At 40.4% G+C, this 21,406-nt stretch overlaps 1 protein-coding gene across 1 annotated transcript in view; it reads right to left on the reverse strand.

The window, feature by feature from the left end:
* The window catches only part of LOC143781443 (C-type lectin domain family 2 member D-like), a 214,294-nt gene that overhangs the window by 34,771 nt on the left and 158,117 nt on the right, over positions 1-21,406 (reverse strand). Inside the window, exon 5 of the mRNA XM_077268088.1 lies at positions 12,770-12,823. Coding sequence (XP_077124203.1) covers positions 12,770-12,823 — 54 coding nt within the window. The remainder of the gene's footprint in view (positions 1-12,769; positions 12,824-21,406) is intronic.

Consider the following 21,406-nt stretch of genomic DNA (forward strand, 5'->3'; position numbering starts at 1 on the left):
CGGATATATTCCGCCCACGCATCATGCAGCCGGTGCTAGATACATGCCGCCCACTGATCGTGCAGCCAGTGCCGAACATATGCTGCCCACGAATCGGGCACCTGGTACCTGATACATGCCACCCTTGAATCGTGTAGCCGGTGCCGGATACATACTGCCTACGGATCGTGCAGCATTTCAGCTGTCAGGTTCACTTTAACATTTACATTTCAAGTACAGAACTCAAACCAGAAAAAGATGGAAAAATCACGTCCCATGGAATATGCAAATAACGGGAGGGATGATATATCATGGGGACAAAGTAACCGCCCTCATCCAAAGCTCTGGTGCACATTATGCAGTAATGGAGGCCACTGCCTATGATGGGATTTCACTATTCTATGCCTTAGTTTGAACACTTTGGGTGTAGTCTTACATGAATGGAACATATTCAGATATTGGTCTGTCAGGACCATGACTCTTGTTGCATCTCCACCACCATTCATAGACAGACTTATATTTTTCAGTATAACTCGGCTCAGTTTATATGACTGCACGTTCTCTGCTGATGGTCCAACAATAATGTCCAGCTTGCTGTGCAGCAGAGACCCTAACATGAGACTGCTGTACCCTGGTGTCACTGCTGACCCTCCATAAAACATAAATGGCATGGTGGGTCAGTGGTTAGCACTGTTGCTTTGTGGTCCTAGGTTCAAATCCCACCAAGGACAACATCTGCAAGGAGTTTGTATATTCTCCCGCAGATTGCGTGGGTTTCCTCTGGGTTCTCTGTTTTCCTTCCTTTCCTTAATTAACCAGATGTCTATTTTCAGCAAGCTAGGAGGAATAGACTGCTATCAATGTATTGGCTTTTGAATTTATGCGTTGGTCAAGAAAACACAGACTTTTATTCATATAAGCCTGCAATATTGAGTTTTAGGTTGACGTAAAAGAAACAGAGGGCATCAGATTATCTAAAGCTGATAATGCAAGAGATGTCAAAAGTAATAAGAAAGGATTTTGGGGGTATGTCAAAAGCAAAAGAAACGAAAAAGAAGCTATAGGATTTTTACAGGATAAAAATTATGAAGTGGTCAGAAATGTTGTTGAGAAGCCGAACTTTTACATTCCTATTTTGCATCTGTGCTCACTAAGAAAGCGAATGTAACATGAACTGATCTTCGCAGGGCCATCAAAGGAACAAAAGAATCCGCACTATCCATAAACAGAGAGATGGTGAGGGGACACTTAGCTAATTTACATGAATTTATATATCCTGGTCCAGATGAATTATGTACTAGGGTATTGAAAGAGATAGACAAAATTATTGAACCACTCTCCATAATCTTTGAAACTTTTTGGAGAACAGAAGAAGCCTCAGAAGATTGGAGAAGGACAAATATTATCCCTATCTTTAAAAAAGGAATGATGATGGAGCCAGGAAATCACAGGCCCGTGAGCCTTACCTTTATACCAGAAAAGATCTTTGAACAAATTATAAAACATGTATGTAGATACCTGGATGAGAATAAAGTGATTAACCAGAGCCATCATGGGTTTGTAGCAAACAAGTCATGACAGACGAATCTAATTTCCTGCTAAGATGGAATCACTGACTGGATGGATCAGGGAAATGTGGTAGATATAGTGTATCTCAACTTCAGCAAAGGAGTTGATAAAGTATCTCATACTATTCTTATTGAAAAAATTACCAAGTATGGGACTGACAAGGCTACTGTCAGGTGGATTTATAATTGGCTCAGTGATTGTACCCAAAGAGTGGACATAAATGGCTGCACATCCAGTTGGAGGAATGTCTCAAGTGGAGTACCACAGGGCTCTGTCCTGGCGCCAATGTTGTTAAAAATCTTTATAAATGATTTAGACGAAGGAATTGAGGATAAATTTATTAAATTCGCTGATTACACAAAGCTAGGAGGGATAGTTAATACTAGAGAAGACCGAGGGAGGACTCAAAAAGATCTAAACAAACTGGAACTGTGGGAATCAACTAATAGAATGGTTTTCAGAGAAAGAAATGCAAAGTCCTACATCTGGGCAAGAAAAATGAAAAACACATATAAAGAATGGGAGGAATAGGGCTAAGCAACAGCACGTGTGAAAAACACTTGGCTATACTAATAGATCACAGACTGCACAGTGTGATGCAGCAGCAAAAGGCAAACACAGTTCTAGGATGTATTAAGAGAAGCACAGAGTCTAGATCACATTGAATAATTATCCCCCTCTGCTCCTCCTTGGTCAGGCCTCATCTGGATACTGGGTCCAGTCCTGGGCACCACATTATAAAAATGACATTGAAAAACTGGAGCAAGTTCAGAAAAGAGCGACCAGGATGGTGAGTGGACTGCAAACCATGTCCTACAAGGAATGTGTAAAGGATCTGGGAATGTTTAGCTGCAAAAAAGAAGACTAAGAGGAGACTTAATAGCCGTCTACAAATATCTGAAGGGCCGTCACAGTGTAGAGGGATCATCATTATTCTCATTTGCACATGGAAATATGAGAAGCAATGGAATGAAACTGAAAGGGAGAAGATACAGATTAAATCTTAGAAAAAAGTTTTTGACAGTGAGTGATCAATGAGTGGAGCAGGCGGCCACGAGAGGCGGTGAGTTCTCCTTCAATGGAAGTCTTCAAACAGAGGCTGGACAGACATCTGTCTGAGATGGTTTAGTGACTCCTGTAGGAGGTTGGACACTAGGACCCTGGAGGTCCCTTCCGACTCTACCATTCTCTGATTCTAAGTTACATGTGCACATGTTTGGATTAAACTGCGTGGCATATGCCTACCTGAGAGCAAGATTCCCTACAATATTTATAAATGTACTGTAATCTCTTATGTTCTGCAGGACATGGTCATCATATGGCGGTAATATCAGTGTTGGTCTTTGTATAGAGATGTGTTTTCAGTAACACCGTGGTCATCTGCTGAGGTTCCCCTATACCTACTGTTAGGGTCCACCGGCATAGCTCTGTAATCAGGATTACTGGTTAGGGGCCCACTCCGATGTTTTGCTCCCCCTGTGCTGAAGCTTTAGCTACGCCTCTGGCTGTGGAATATGTTGGAGCTATGTAAGTGAGTAAATTACATAAACAAGTCTCATTGTTTGGGGACCGTAACTCCCATCATCCTGGAGTTTTGTCCTCAGCTGAGGCTGGAGAGGCTGCTGCCCCCTCAATGATCTTTTTGGAGGTACTGTCCTCTCTGATTTATTAAGGTAATTTCAGCTTCGGGGCATATTCCTCACAGCTCCGAGAGATCTATGGAGTTATCCAGGAAGGTTGTGAGGCAGACAAGCTGAGGTATTGCATCTTCAGTTCTCCTTCCATGTTCTGTTGTCTTATAATTATGGTGCACATTTATACATTTGGTGGTCTACAACTTGCAATACAAATCAATACACAAGATTGTTGCTTAATTTAAAAAAGACGTAAGCTCCTCTCCAGAAGATGTCTAGGGTGGAGTCCTTGGCTTAGCAAAGTCAGAAAATGCCCCCAGATTCATTACTGGAGTGTGACAACAGTGATTGTGGAAATTACAGCAACAAAGAGTTGGTGTAAGAGAAAGGGTTGTAACAAGACACTCCGGGATCGCCTTTGCTGGGGTCAAAGGTCACGTGGCTTGTGCATTAAACTCTGAGGCGACAGCAGGTTTCCAGGTAGACTGACCTCAGGTCAGGTTTATTAAAGTGAAAGCAAATACAGAAAACAAATCATAAAAATAAATCCTTGCCTGTCCGGCACTTACTAGACAAACACGTTCCTATCTAACAACTGGGGGGGCTACTCCCACCCAGCAAACATAACACAGGTCATGAGCACAACTCTTACTCACATGTGTCTCACACAGACAGACATTCTGTGTGCCCCAGGCTGACGCCTGATTCCTCCAGCTGGTCATCTTTTGAACCTGCACTAATTAACCCATGAGTATGCTGAAGACACAGAGCAGCCTAACACACATAGGACAGGTATCTAGGCGAGATATACCTGCCCCCGACTACCAGACCGACATGACTCTTACATATCCCCCCCTCCTGCTCAGACCACTCTGGTCGAGCAAGGACACTCCCGAAACAGTGCACTCGGGATAGGGCATCGGCGTTTCCCATCTGCGCCCCTGGGCGATGCTCTACTGTGAAAGAGTAGGCCTGCAGGGCAAGGAACCAGCGAGTTACCCTACTATTACGGTCCTTGTGGAGGTGCATCCACTTGAGAGGGGCATGGTCTGTGACCAGCTTAAACTTCCTACCTGCCAGGTAATACTTGAGGGAGTCGAGAGCCCATTTAATGGCTAGGCACTCTTTTTCAACCACGGCATACCTCTGCTCATGTACATTTAATTTCCGGCTGAGGTAGAGGACCGGGTGTTCCACTCCGTCCTTCACCTGGGAAAGTACAGCTCCGATACCAGTATCAGAGGCATCAGTTTGCACCACAAACTCGCTGCTGAAATCGGGAGTCACTAGTACGGGCTGAGAGCACAAAGCCCGTTTCAGGCTGTGGAAGGCCTCTTCGGCCACTGAAGTCCACTTTACCATGACGGAATCCTTCCCTTTGGTAAGATCCGTCAAGGGGGTGGCAATGGCTGCAAAGTTGGGTATGAACCGGCGATAATAGCCGGCAATCCCCAGGAACGCTTGAACTTGTTTTTTGTTCACTGGTTGCGGCCAGCGCTGAATTGCCTGTATTTTGTCGATCTGGGGTTTAACCACTCCTCTGCCAATCACGTAGCCCAAGTATCGGGCTTCTTCAAGGCCGATGTGACATTTCTTGGGATTCGCCGTTAAGCCTGCGTCTCTCAGGTCATCAATCACCGCTTGTACTTTCTGGAGGTGAGTCCCCCAGTCCATGCTGTAAATTACAATGTCATCGAGGTAGGCAGAAGCGTACTGCCTGTGGGGCCTCAAGACTCGATCCATCAGTCTCTGGAACGTTGCTGGGGCTCCGTGAAGTCCAAACGGCATGTAGATATACTGGAACAGCCCTTCCGGTGTAGCAAATGCCGTCTTCTCTCTGGCCGCTTCGGCCAGAGGGATCTGCCAGTACCCCTTTGTTAGATCCAGGGTCGTAATATATCGGGCTTTACCCAGCCGATTGATCAACTCATCGACCCGGGGCATAGGGTAGGCATCAAATTTAGAAACCGCATTCAGTTTCCTAAAATCATTGCAAAATCGTATAGAGCCATCCGGCTTAGGTATCAACACGATTGGACTGGACCAGGCGCTGTGCGATTCTTCAATGACTCCTAAGTCCAACATTGCCTTCACCTCCCGGGAGACGGCTTCACGGCGTGCTTCCGGAATCCGGTATGGCTTCACATGAACTGTGACACCAGGCTCTGTGACAATCTCATGTTTCACTAGCCTAGTCTGGCCAGGTTTTTCCGAGAAAAACTGTTGGTTCTGTAACAAAAACTGCTTAACCTCAGATTTTTGTCGTTCAGAGAGAGTCTCGGCAATCTGCACCTCCGGTATGGTAGGTGAACAAACCGGACGGGGCAGATCCGCTGTTAGGGCAGCGCGGTCTTTCCAGGGTTTTATCAGATTTACATGATAAATCTGTTCTGGTTTTCTCTTACCAGGCTGGTGCACTTTATAGTTCACCTCTCCAACTCGTTCCATGACCTCAAAGGGGCCCTGCCATTTTGCCAGAAATTTACTATCCACCGTAGGGATTAGGATCAACACCCTATCCCCGGGTGCAAACGTACGGACCTTGGCGCCTCTATCATAACTTTGCCTCTGGGCTCCCTGGGCCTGTAACATATGTTCCCTAACAAGGGGCATGACAGCAGCAATACGGTCCTGCATTTGCGTTACATGATCTATCACCGTTTTAAAGGGAGTGACTTGACCTTCCCAGGTTTCTTTTGCGACGTCCAACAGTCCACGGGGACGACGGGCATATAATAGCTCGAAAGGCGAGAATCCTGTGGAAGACTGGGGAACTTCCCTAATGGCAAACAGCAAATAGGGTAACAAGTAATCCCAGTTCTTCCCATCTTTGTCTATCGCCTTCCGGAGCATCTGTTTTAAGGTTTTATTGAACCGCTCAACCAGGCCATCTGTTTGAGGGTGATAGACAGACGTACGCACCTGGTCTATTTGTAAGAGCCTGCAGAGCTCCTTCATCACCCTTGACATAAAGGGAGTCCCCTGGTCGGTGAGTATCTGTTTTGGAATTCCCACCCGACTAAACACTTGTACCAACTCTTTGGCGATCGTTTTGGTAGCAGTGTTACGCAAAGGGATGGCTTCGGGGTAACGAGTGGCATAGTCCATGATGACGAGGATATGTTGATGCCCACGTGCGGACCGGGGAAGGGGCCCAACCAAATCCATCCCAATTCTCTCAAATGGGACCCCAATAATAGGGAGGGGTACCAAAGGGCTACAGAACCGAGGTTTAGGCGCAGAGATTTGGCACTCTGGACAGGACTCACAATAGTTACGCACATCATTGTGTATTCCAGGCCACACAAAACAATGCAATATCCTTTCTGTGGTTTTTTGTACCCCCAGATGCCCCCCCATTATATGTCCGTGGGCCAGGTCCAGTACCTTCCGCCGATAAGGTTTGGGTACCACTAACTGTTGCACAGTGTCTTCCCCCTTTTTCTCTACCTGGTAGAGTAAATCATTCTCAAGAACCATGTACGGGTACGCTAGCCTAGTGTCAGGTTCTACGGGTACGCCATCTATCACTTTTACATTTTTTCTAGCCTGAGTCAGGGTAGGATCTTTCATTTGTTCGCTGTGGAAGTCATCCAACTGAACTCCCAAATCGGGTAGGCAGGGTGCTGGATGACTGTCTGCCTCCGCCTCTCGCTGGGTTTCCTCAGTTTCCCCCGCCATAACTGAGAAGGGGAAATGAAGGTTAGATTCAATAACCTCCCCAGCAACATCTTCCGGTGGGGTCTCGTTTAGGAACTCAGGACCTCCAGATGGCATGGGGGAAGGTTCACAGCTACCGTGAAGGAGCAACTGATTCTCCCATAACTGCCAGAAATGGGGAAAATCCCTACCCAGGATTATATCGTGTAACAACGCGGGAATGAGTCCCACTTTGTGTTGCACAGACCCATATGACGTGGAAATACATATGACCGCTGTAGGATACGAGCAGGTGTCACCATGCACACATGTTACAGAAAACTTGACAGACGGGCCAGACGGGAGTGCTACCAGACTGGCATTCACTAGAGTCACCACACTTCCAGAGTCTAGCAATGCCACAACATTTTTCCCATCAACAGACAATTCACACAGATGTTTCGCTGCATCATTTTGACCCGCATTCACACTCACTAGCCGTGTAACCAAAGACATGCGTTTTTTAGAGTCTGTAACATCGCATTGCATGGGTTCAGCGGTAACAGGACAGTTCGCAGAAACATGGCCCTTCTCATGGCAGCGGAAACACCTAACAGGCCCCCTATTGAGACCATAGTCCGACACTCTCGGTCTCGGAGCGCGAGCAGTCCCGGGTACCTCCCCCACAGTTTTAGGTAATTTTCCTTCACCCGCAGTCCCTGGAACAGTCTTACCGGTTCCACGAGGAGGAGGCACAGACCGGGTGGTGGAGGTATCGTCAGGAAGTCCTTCTGCCACGGAATAACGCTCCACCAATTCCACAAGTTGATCCGCTGTCGCGGGATTTCCTTGGCTCACCCACTTTTTCAGCGCCGGTGGTAATACTCTCAGGTACTTGTCCAGAACGATCCGCTGGATTATCTCTGGAGTTGTCAGTACCTCGGGTTGCAGCCATTTCTTTATCAAGTAGATCAGGTCAAACATCTGCGATCGCGGCGGTTTATCAGGCTGATAGGTCCACTGATGTACCCTCTGTGCACGGACAGCCGTCGTCACACCCAGCCGGGCCAGGACCTCAGCTTTCAGCCTCTCAAAGTCCTGAGCGACTTCCGGGTCCAAGTCATGGTAAGCTTTTTGGGCCTCGCCGGAAAGAAATGGAGCAATTAGATCGGCCCATCGTTCCTTCGGCCACTTCTCTCTCAACGCTGTCCGCTCAAACGTTGTCAGGTACGCCTCGACGTCATCTTCTGCGGTCAGCTTTTGCCAGTACCGACTCACATGGATTCTCCTGGACTCTGCTTCCGGGTTAGCCTCAGGCATGCTCACCAAGCGCTGCGCCACCTGTTGGAGAAGCTGGCGGTCTGCAGTCGTCACGTCCACCAACTCCTTCAGCTGTGCGGCCATCAAGCGGTTAGCTTCCTGCTGTGCGGCAGTGGCCTGCTGCTGTATGGCAGTGGACTGCACTAGTGCTTTCACCACGTCTTCCATACTGTCGCCTGTGCCACGGAGTGCCCGCGTTCTCCACCACAATGTAACAAAACACTCCGGGATCGCCTTTGCTGGGGTCAAAGGTCACGTGGCTTGTGCATTAAACTCTGAGGCGACAGCAGGTTTCCAGGTAGACTGACCTCAGGTCAGGTTTATTAAAGTGAAAGCAAATACAGAAAACAAATCATAAAAATAAATCCTTGCCTGTCCGGCACTTACTAGACAAACACGTTCCTATCTAACAACTGGGGGGGCTTCTCCCTCCCAGCAAACATAACACAGGTCATGAGCACAGCTCTTACTCACATGTGTCTCACACAGACAGACATTCTGTGTGCCCCAGGCTGACGCCTGATTCCTCCAGCTGGTCATCTTTTGAACCTGCACTAATTAACCCATGAGTATGCTGAAGACACAGAGCAGCCTAACACACATAGGACAGGTATCTAGGCGAGATATACCTGCCCCCGACTACCAGACCGACATGACTCTTACAGGGTCCATATTCCAAGAAGATTCCCCAACCTCGCAGCTGCAGCACTGAGTTGCATCTCCTGACGGTGGCACCACGTTTCCACCATCACAAAGCATTAGTAAATGTTATTTACAGTTTGTCCTTTTAGAGAAAAGATATGAAACTTCTACCAACCAATGGATTTATTAAATAAAACTTTTATCCCCGACCAACAATAAAACAGCGAATGCAGAGGGCAAACAATGTGAATTAGCCGCCTGTATTATATCTGGTAGGGGGATAGGCGTTACTCCTCGCGGAGTCTTTGGAATCCATAGGGTGAGGAACATACGAGTGTGGAGGAGAGAAGGAGATCTTGGGTGGACCAGAGGTTGCATGTTGGAAGACATCAGGAGATTAGTTCGGAGTTATATGTAGGAGATGGGTTATGGACTGTTTTGATGACAAACAAGAATCCAGACACTTTATGAATCTAGAGAGCTACATTGTGTCACTGTAACTAAATATTTTTGCGTTCAGAGGATAACCAAAAGTCTTAGGGTGAACCTTAGACCAACCGTCTTTTAGGAGCACTCGGAATACTATAATACTTTCGAACAGATCTTACATACAGTAAGTGCTCCTATGACTTATTAACATTGATCTTATACCTTTTACACAAAGCCATTAACTCTAAACGAGAAACGATAAAGTCTATAGAAACACAACTTCCATCTCCTCATTTACAGAAGAATTTGAAGCCAGAACGCAAGAAACACTTTGGATTCGACACCAAGAGTCAGAGAAGAAGGTAAGACAGAAATTTCTAACCTCTCACCTAGCCAAATCAGTTCTCGTTACCCCTTAAATTTCTAATTGACACTGAGAATTACTTACGAAAAAGTTTATAAATGGCAGGACTGCTCCTTTCAACTATGATCTTTTCGCACACATCAAAGTTCAATAGACTCATCTTTTTCAGACATCAAGGATGGTGGAAGGGAACGATGCAGGTGATGAGATTGGAGTTTAGGCCAACAGCGTTGACCATCAAGAAGAGGAAAACGAGATGCAGGGGCCAATGTTACAGAAACTGGGAGATCCACGAGATCCCAGGAACCCTTGAATCCTTTGTCATTAATATCTCATCTAAATGTCTCACCCCAGTCCAGCTCATATCATTTTGCCCTTCATACAAATTTAATGTTTTCCAATTGTAGATTGACCTACCGACATTCTATCATAATCTCAGATTAAAGGCATTATTTGCCTCCCAGGGAGTAAGAATGGTAGAACCTCCATCTTCCACCACTCCGATCAATTTTCACGACCTAGGTCTTAAAACAAAAAGTTATTTTAAGCCATCTAAAAACAGTCATCCGATTGAGACATTTATTTCTCACCTGGACAAAGATATGGCAGAACTAAGAAGGAACATAGATAGGAATCTTCTCCACTGTCCCTCTAATCTTAAAGAATCAGATAAACAGGCATCGTGGTCCATTACTGATAAACTGGCAGATGAGGGTGGGGCAACAGTGATAATAGGTAGAACCATGTATATTTCAGTATTGACTGCTAACCCTTGTTCTAAAAGAGAACATTTCTGTTTTTCAGGATTCTTAGGGCCCTATGGAGAAACTGGTCTATTCTAAGAAAAAGCTGCCCCCAGACAGTAGAGGTCCAGAAACCATTTATACCCAGCTTTTGTTGACCTCCTAATCTAAAAAAATAAGTTGACTTGGGCGAATATTGGGTCTCAGAACAGAACCATCTCACAATCCTCTTCAGGGACACCCAAAAAGGTCACGTTCCCCTGTCTCACCTGCCTTCAGTGCAGCAATGTACTTAAAGGTGACATGTTCATCACCCGCACACAGGGAAGGGCATTCAGCCTACGGGAGACTTCACGTGTTAATCTACCTATGTGGTATGTGCAATTAAGTGTCCCTGTGGACTATTATATGTAGGTGAGACAACCCAACCGGTGAGGGATAGAACACCTCAACGCAAATCCACCACCCGACGTGAAAGGTTATCCGAAGTCCTTTCCAAAAAATGTCACAACCGACGCAGCAGAGGATTGAGCAGATTCCAACCAGTAGACGAGGTTGGGGACAGGGAACCAAAATGAAAACGTGTCCATTATCTGCAGACTCTGGAACCAGAAGGCTTAAATAGTGAATTTGATGTAAGCGTCTTTTCGTAGGCTTTCCTTGACCACAAAAGATATATTTTTCAAGATATATATATATATACATATTTAATATTCTTTAGGTAAACTAAGGGGTGGGCAGTGAGGGATAAGTGACCTGACAGAAGCCATATTGGTCAGAGCACCACATGGAGACTCCCACAGCCCCGCCCAGGAGCACGAGCATATCATTAACTGAAACTAAAGATTAAACAGCAACCACAAGACAGATGGCTAAGAGTGGTGTCTGGATCTCTGGGGAAACCTGTTAACCATCCTAAAGAGACTCTTCACAGGATGACTTCAATGGGCAGCGATAGTCTCCATCCACAGCAGTGGTTACATACAACTGGGGCTGCGTTCACATGTCCAGTAATCGTCAGGTAGAACGGTTCCAGCAGCGATCAGTGACTTGTGCAGACACAGCGCTTGTGTCCTATTAAAATAAACTAATTTCAACTGGATCCGTTTTTTAGCATTGAAGTTTATGGAGAACGGATCTGTTAAATATCCATCTGTTTTCTGCGATTCAAACTGATCCATGAAGAAAAAATGGATTCTTTACAAATAAAAGAAAAACTGATAACTATTTACCAGATCCGTTTTCCATAGACTTCAGAGTTAAAAACGGTTCCAGTGGAAATCAAGTTATTTTAGTAGGACAAATAAAAGCTGTGTCTGCACAAGTCACTGATCGCTGCTGGATCCGTCCTACCTGACGATTACTGGCCATGTGAACGCAGCCTAAAGTCACGGACCCGCCGACTGTCGCCAAGAGACTGCATGTTCTTTGTTGGTGAGCCCGGTGGGCTATCGTCTTCGGTACCCGGTAACGGCGGACCTTTAGGGGGTGATAAGCCTATCATTCAGTTCTCAGCTCGCTCAGCGTGCGGTTACAGGGAGGACTATTAATGGGAATAGCTGGGGACAGGTGGATTAGTCGGGCAGCAGAGTTTAGAATAGATTGGAGAAGTGCGAGAGTGTTAGAGGGGAGGCCACAGAGCAGGAGGTTGCAGTAGTCAAGGTGGGAGATGATGTGGGCATGGACTAGGGTTTTTGCAGATTCTTGGTTGAGGAATGTGAGAATCCAGGAAATATTTTTGATTTAGGGCCCTCTGAGGCAGCGAGACTATTTGCACGTGAAACGCGCGCCGGAGTTTATGGCTGAGGTCTCAACGGGAATTGGCTACACTTATGGGTAATTATTGCCTTTATTTATCTATATAAATGCAGGGATGATGGGCGTATTGAGTTAAGGATGTTGTGATGGTGTTGTGATTTAAACAGAGTACTTGCAGTTATATTCTGCCACACATTACTGATCGTAAACACCATTATTTGGTTAATGTTGTTGGGCTGATTACAGATCCTCATCGTTCCTTTCTCTTTTTCCCGATCTTTCCCTCGGTCATTATACACACTTTTGGATTCATTCACGTATTTAATGAGATCCATGTAATTAACATTGATTATATGTGTATGTAATTCTAAATAAAAATTGTGTTTAATTTTTTGGTATTTTTGACTCTATGTCCTTATTAAGATGAGAGGAGTAGTTCTGTATGATGAGTAGTTATTGATCGCCTGGGCAGCGTCATCAAAAAAATTCAATCAAGCAATGGAGCAATAATACAGGACATCTAGAGGGGGAGAAAATTGTTTTCCAAATCCCTTGTTACCACCAACGAATATAAGAGGTCTCGTCAGTACACCAGCATCATCAGGAATGCCGCTGACAACCTGTGACCATAACTTCCCTGTACACAACATCTACCTGCTCATCAGGTGTCAGGCAGCTCATGTGGACTGTACCTGATGCAAATGACACCGCTGATCCATTTCCAGGCCGGGTGTTAGATCCTGCACCTAGAAATGAGAGAGAGCACAGCCAGCATCACATAGATGTAAGTGATCTATACACATAGATGTAAGTGATCTATACACATAGATGTAAGTGATCTATACACACAGATGTAAGTGATCTATACACACAGATGTAAGTGATCTATACACATAGATGTAAGTGATCTATACACATAGATGTAAGTGATCTATACACATAGATGTAAGTGATCTATACACATAGATGTAAGTGATCTATACACATAGATGTAAGTGATCTATACACATAGATGTAAGTGCTCTATACACAGAGATGTAAGTGATCTATACACGTAGATGTAAGTGATCTATACACACAGATGTAAGTGATCTATACACATAGATGTAAGTGCTCTATACACATAGATGTAAGTGATCTACACATAGATGTAAGTGATCTATACACATAGATGTAAGTGATCTATACACATAGATGTAAGTGATCTATACACACAGATGTAAGTGATCTATACACACAGATGTAAGTGATCTATACACATAGATGTAAGTGATCTATACACATAGATGTAAGTGATCTATACACATAGATGTAAGTGATCTATACACATAGATGTAAGTGATCTATACACATAGAAGTAAGTGATCTATACACATAGATGTAAGTGATCTATACACATAGGTGTAAGTGATCTATACACATAGATGTAAGTGATCTATACACACAGATGTAAGTGATCTATACACACAGATGTAAGTGATCTATACACACAGATGTAAGTGATCTATACACATAGATGTAAGTGATCTATACACATAGATGTAAGTGATCTATACACACAGATGTAAGTGATCTATACACATAGATGTAAGTGCTCTATACACAGAGATGTAAGTGATCTATACACAGATGTAAGTGATCTATACACATAGATGTAAGTGATCTATACACACAGATGTAAGTGATCTATACACATAGATGTAAGTGCTCTATACACATAGATGTAAGTGATCTACACACATAGATGTAAGTGATCTATACACATAGATGTAAGAGATCTATACACATAGATGTAAGTGCTGTATACACATAGATGTAAGTGATCTATACACATAGATGTAAGTGATCTATACACATAGATGTAAGTGATCTATACACATAGATGTAAGTGATCTATACACACAGATGTAAGTGATCTATACACACAGATGTAAGTGATCTATACACATAGATGTAAGTGATCTATACACATAGATGTAAGTGATCTATACACATAGATGTAAGTGATCTACACATAGATGTAAGTGATCTATACACATAGATGTAAGTGATCTATACACATAGATGTAAGTGATCTATACACATAGATGTAAGTGATCTATACACATAGATGTAAGTGATCTATACACAGAGATGTAAGTGATCTATACACAGAGATGTAAGTGATCTATACACATAGATGTAAGTGATCTATACACAGAGATGTAAGTGATCTATACACATAGATGTAAGTGCTCTATACACATAGATGTAAGTGATCTATACACATAGATGTAAGTGCTCTATACACATAGATGTAAGTGATCTATACACATAGATGTAAGTGCTCTATACACATAGATGTAAGTGATCTATACACATAGATGTAAGTGATCTATACACATAGATGTAAGTGATCTATACACATAGATGTAAGTGATCTACACATAGATGTAAGTGATCTATACACATAGATGTAAGTGATCTATACACATAGATGTAAGTGATCTACACACATAGATGTAAGTGATCTATACACATAGATGTAAGTGATCTATACACATAGATGTAAGTGATCTATACACACAGATGTAAGTGATCTATACACACAGATGTAAGTGATCTATACACATAGATGTAAGTGATCTATACACATAGATGTAAGTGATCTATACACATAGATGTAAGTGATCTACACATAGATGTAAGTGATCTATACACATAGATGTAAGTGATCTATACACATAGATGTAAGTGATCTATACACATAGATGTAAGTGATCTATACACATAGATGTAAGTGATCTATACACATAGATGTAAGTGATCTATACACAGAGATGTAAGTGATCTATACACATAGATGTAAGTGATCTATACACAGAGATGTAAGTGATCTATACACATAGATGTAAGTGCTCTATACACATAGATGTAAGTGATCTATACACATAGATGTAAGTGATCTACACACATAGATGTAAGTGATCTATACACATAGATGTAAGTGATCTATACACATAGATGTAAGTGATCTATACACATAGATGTAAGTGATCTACACACATAGATGTAAGTGATCTACACACATAGATGTAAGTGATCTATACACATAGATGTAAGTGATCAATACACATAGATGTAAGTGATCTATACACATAGATGTAAGTGATCTATACACATAGATGTAAGTGATCTATACACATAGATGTAAGTGATCTATACACATAGATGTAAGTGATCTATACACACAGATGTAAGTGATCTATACACATAGATGTAAGTGATCTATACACATAGATGTAAGTGATCTACACACATAGATGTAAGTGCTCTATACACATAGATGTAAGTGATCTATCTATACACATAGATGTAAGTGATCTACACACATAGATGTAAGTGATCTATACACATAGATGTAAGTGATCTATACACATAGATGTAAGTGCTCTACACACATAGATGTAAGTGATCTATACACATAGATGTAAGTGATCTATACACATAGATGTAAGTGATCTATACACATAGATGTAAGTGCTCTATACACATAGATGTAAGTGATCTATACACATAGATGTAAGTGATCTACACACATAGATGTAAGTGATCTATACACATAGATGTAAGTGATCTATACACATAGATGTAAGTGATCTATACACATAGATGTAAGTGATCTACACACATAGATGTAAGTGCTCTATACACATAGATGTAAGTGATCTATCTATACACATAGATGTAAGTGATCTACACACATAGATGTAAGTGATCTATACACATAGATGTAAGTGATCTATACACATAGATGTAAGTGATCTATACACATAGATGTAAGTGCTCTATACACATAGATGTAAGTGATCTATACACATAGATGTAAGTGATCTATACACATAGATGTAAGTGATCTATACACATAGATGTAAGTGATCTATACACATAGATGTAAGTGCTCTACACACATAGATGTAAGTGATCTATACACATAGATGTAAGTGATCTATACACATAGATGTCAGTGATCTATACACATAGATGTAAGTGATCTATACACATAGATGTAAGTGATCTACACACATAGATGTAAGTGATCTATACACATAGATGTAAGTGATCTACACACATAGATGTAAGTGATCTACACACATAGATGTAAGTGATCTATACACATAGATGTAAGTGATCTATACACATAGATGTAAGTGATCTACACACATAGATGTAAGTGATCTACACACATAGATGTAAGTGATCTACACACATAGATGTAAGTGATCTACACACATAGATGTAAGTGATCTACACACATAGATGTAAGTGATCTACACACATAGATGTAAGTGATGTATACACACAGATGTAAGTGATCTACACACACAGATGTAAGTGATCTACACACACAGATGTAAGTGATCTATACACATAGATGTAAGTGATCTATACACATAGATGTAAGTGATCTATACACATAGATGTAAGTGATCTATACACATAGATGTAAGTGCTCTATACACATAGATGTAAGTGATCTATACACATAGATGTAAGTGATCTATACACATAGATGTAAGTGATCTATACACATAGATGTAAGTGCTGTATACACATAGATGTAAGTGATCTATACACATAGATGTAAGTGATCTATACACATAGATGTAAGTGATCTATACACATAGATGTAAGTGCTCTATACACATAGATGTAAGTGATCTATACACATAGATGTAAGTGATCTATACACATAGATGTAAGTGATCTATACACAGAGATGTAAGTGATCTATACACATAGATGTAAGTGATCTATACACATAGCTGTAAGTGATCTATACACAGAGATGTAAGTGATCTATACACATAGATGTAAGTGATCTATACACATAGATGTAAGTGCTCTATACACACAGATGTAAGTGATCTATACACATAGATGTAAGTGATCTATACACATAGATGTAAGTGATCTATACACACAGATGTAAGTGATCTATACACATAGATGTAAGTGATCTATACACATAGATGTAAGTGATCTATACACATAGATGTAAGTGATCTATACACATAGATGTAAGTGATCTATACACATAGATGTAAGTGATCTATACACATAGATGTAAGTGCTGTATACACATAGATGTAAGTGATCTATACACATAGATGTAAGTGATCTATACACATAGATGTAAGTGATCTATACACATAGATGTAAGTGATCTATACACAGAGATGTAAGTGATCTATACACATAGATGTAAGTGATCTACACACATAGATGTAAGTGATCTATACACACAGATGTCAGTGATCTATACACATAGATGTAAGTGATCTATACACATAGATGTAAGTGATCTACACATAGATGTAAGTGATCTATACACATAGATGTAGAGATCTATACACATAGATGTAAGTGATCTATACACATAGATGTAAGTGATCTATACACATAGATGTAAGTGATCTATACACATAGATGTAAGTGATCTACACACATAGATGTAAGTGATCTACACACATAGATGTAAGTGCTCTATACACATAGATGTAAGTGATCTATACACATAGATGTAAGTGATCTACACACATAGATGTAAGTGATCTATACACATAGATGTAAGTGATCTATACACATAGATGTAAGTGCTCTATACACATAGATGTAAGTGATCTATCTATACACATAGATGTCAGTGATCTACACACATAGATGTAAGTGATCTATACACATAGATGTAAGTGATCTATACACATAGATGTAAGTGATCTACACACATAGATGTAAGTGATCTATACACATAGATGTAAGTGATCTATACACATAGATGTAAGTGATCTATACACATAGATGTAAGTGATCTATACACATAGATGTAAGTGATCTTTACACATAGATGTAAGTGATCTATACACATAGATGTAAGTGCTCTATACACATAGATGTAAGTGATCTATACACATAGATGTAAGTGATCTATCTATACACATAGATGTAAGTGATCTACACACATAGATGTAAGTGATCTATACACATAGATGTAAGTGATCTATACACATAGATGTAAGTGATCTATACACATAGATGTAAGTGATCTACACACATAGATGTAAGTGATCTACACACATAGATGTAAGTGATCTATACACATAGATGTAAGTGATCTATACACATAGATGTAAGTGACCTACACACATAGATGTAAGTGATCTATACACATAGATGTAAGTGATCTATACACATAGATGTAAGTGATCTATACACATAGATGTAAGTGATCTACACACATAGATGTAAGTGATCTATACACATAGATGTAAGTGATCTATACACATAGATGTAAGTGATCTATACACATAGATGTAAGTGCTCTATACACATAGATGTAAGTGATCTATACACATAGATGTAAGTGATCTATACACATAGATGTAAGTGATCTACACACATAGATGTAAGTGATCTATACACATAGATGTAAGTGATCTATACACATAGATGTAAGTGCACTATACACATAGATGTAGAGATCTATACACATAGATGTAAGTGATCTATACACATAGATGTAAGTGATCTACACACATAGATGTAAGTGATCTATACACATAGATGTAAGTGATCTATACACATAGATGTAAGTGATCTATACACATAGATGTAAGTGATCTACACACATAGATGTAAGTGCTCTATACACATAGATGTAAGTGATCTATCTATACACATAGATGTAAGTGATCTACACACATAGATGTAAGTGATCTATACACATAGATGTAAGTGATCTATACACATAGATGTAAGTGCTCTATACACATAGATGTAAGTGATCTATCTATACACATAGATGTAAGTGATCTACACACATAGATGTAAGTGATCTATACACATAGATGTAAGTGATCTATACACATAGATGTAAGCGATCTATACACATAGATGTAAGTGCTCTATACACATAGATGTAAGTGCTCTATACACATAGATGTAAGTGATCTATACACGTAGATGTAAGTGATCTATCTATACACATAGATGTAAGTGATCTACACACATAGATGTAAGTGATCTATACACATAGATGTAAGTGATCTATACATATAGATGTAAGTGATCTATACACATAGATGTAAGTGATCTATACACATAGATGTAAGTGCTCTATACATAGAGATGTAAGTGATCTATACACATAGATGTAAGCGATCTATACACATAGATGTAAGTGATCTATACACATAGATGTAAGTGATCTATACACATAGATGTAAGTGATCTACACACATAGATGTAAGTGATCTATACACATAGATGTAAGTGATCTATACACATAGATGTAAGTGATCTATACACATAGATGTAAGTGATCTATACACATAGATGTAAGTGATCTATACACATAGATGTAAGTGATCTATACACATAGATGTAAGTGATATTTACACATAGATGTAAGTGATCTATACACATAGATGTAAGTGCTCTATACACATAGATGTAAGTGATCTATACACATAGATGTAAGTGATCTATACACATAGATGTAAGTGATCTATACACATAGATGTAAGTGATCTATACACATAGATGTAAGTGATCTATACACATAGATGTAAGTGATCTATACACATAGATGTAAGTGCTCTACACACATAGATGTAAGTGATCTATACACATAGATGTAAGTGATCTATACACATAGATGTCAGTGATCTATACACATAGATGTAAGTGATCTATACACATAGATGTAAGTGATCTACACACATAGATGTAAGTGATCTATACACATAGATGTAAGTGATCTACACACATAGATGTAAGTGATCTACACACATAGATGTAAGTGATCTATACACATAGATGTAAGTGATCTATACACATAGATGTAAGTGATCTACACACATAGATGTAAGTGATCTACACACATAGATGTAAGTGATCTACACACATAGATGTAAGTGATCTATACACATAGATGTAAGTGATCTACACACATAGATGTAAGTGATCTATACACATAGATGTAAGTGATCTATACACACAGATGTAAGTGATCTATACACACAGATGTAAGTGATCTATACACATAGATGTAAGTGATCTATACACATAGCTGTAAGTGATCTATACACATAGATGTAAGTGATCTATACACATAGATGTAAGTGATCTATACACATAGATGTAAGTGCTCTATACACATAGATGTAAGTGATCTATACACATAGATGTAAGTGATCTATACACATAGATGTAAGTGATCTATACACATAGATGTAAGTGATCTATACACATAGATGTAAGTGCTGTATACACATAGATGTAAGTGATCTATACACATAGATGTAAGTGATCTATACACATAGATGTAAGTGATCTATACACATAGATGTAAGTGCTCTATACACATAGATGTAAGTGCTCTATACACATAGATGTAAGTGATCTATACACATAGATGTAAGTGATCTATACACATAGATGTAAGTGATCTACACACATAGATGTAAGTGCTGTATACACATAGATGTAAGTGATCTATACACATAGATGTAAGTGCTCTATACACATAGATGTAAGTGATCTATACACATAGATGTAAGTGATCTATACACATAGATGTAAGTGCTGTATACACATAGATGTAAGTGATCTATACACATAGATGTAAGTGATCTATACACATAGATGTAAGTGATCTATACACATAGATGTAAGTGATCTATACACATAGCTGTAAGTGATCTATACACAGAGATGTAAGTGATCTATACACATAGATGTAAGTGATCTATACACATAGATGTCAGTGATCTATACACATAGATGTAAGTGATCTATACACATAGATGTAAGTGCTCTATACACATAGATGTAAGTGATCTATACACATAGATGTAAGTGATCTACACACATAGATGTAAGTGATCTATACACATAGATGTAAGTGATCTACACACATAGATGTAAGTGATCTATACACATAGATGTAAGTGATCTATACACATAGATGTAAGTGATCTATACACATAGATGTAAGTGATCTATACACATAGATGTAAGTGATCTACACACATAGATGTAAGTGCTCTATACACATAGATGTAAGTGATCTACACACATAGATGTAAGTGATCTATACACATAGATGTAAGTGATCTATACACATAGATGTAAGTGATCTATCTATACACATAGATGTAAGTGATCTACACACATAGATGTGTTGTGAATTTGCTTTTTGCTCCCTCTAGTGGTTACTAGTTTTTTGACTCTGGTTTTTCTGTCATTCCTTTTATCCGCACCTGGGTCGTTAGTTAGGGGTGTTGCTA

The sequence above is a fragment of the Ranitomeya variabilis genome, chromosome 1 (genome assembly GCF_051348905.1).
Source record: "Ranitomeya variabilis isolate aRanVar5 chromosome 1, aRanVar5.hap1, whole genome shotgun sequence".
Lineage (NCBI taxonomy): Eukaryota > Metazoa > Chordata > Amphibia > Anura > Dendrobatidae > Ranitomeya > Ranitomeya variabilis.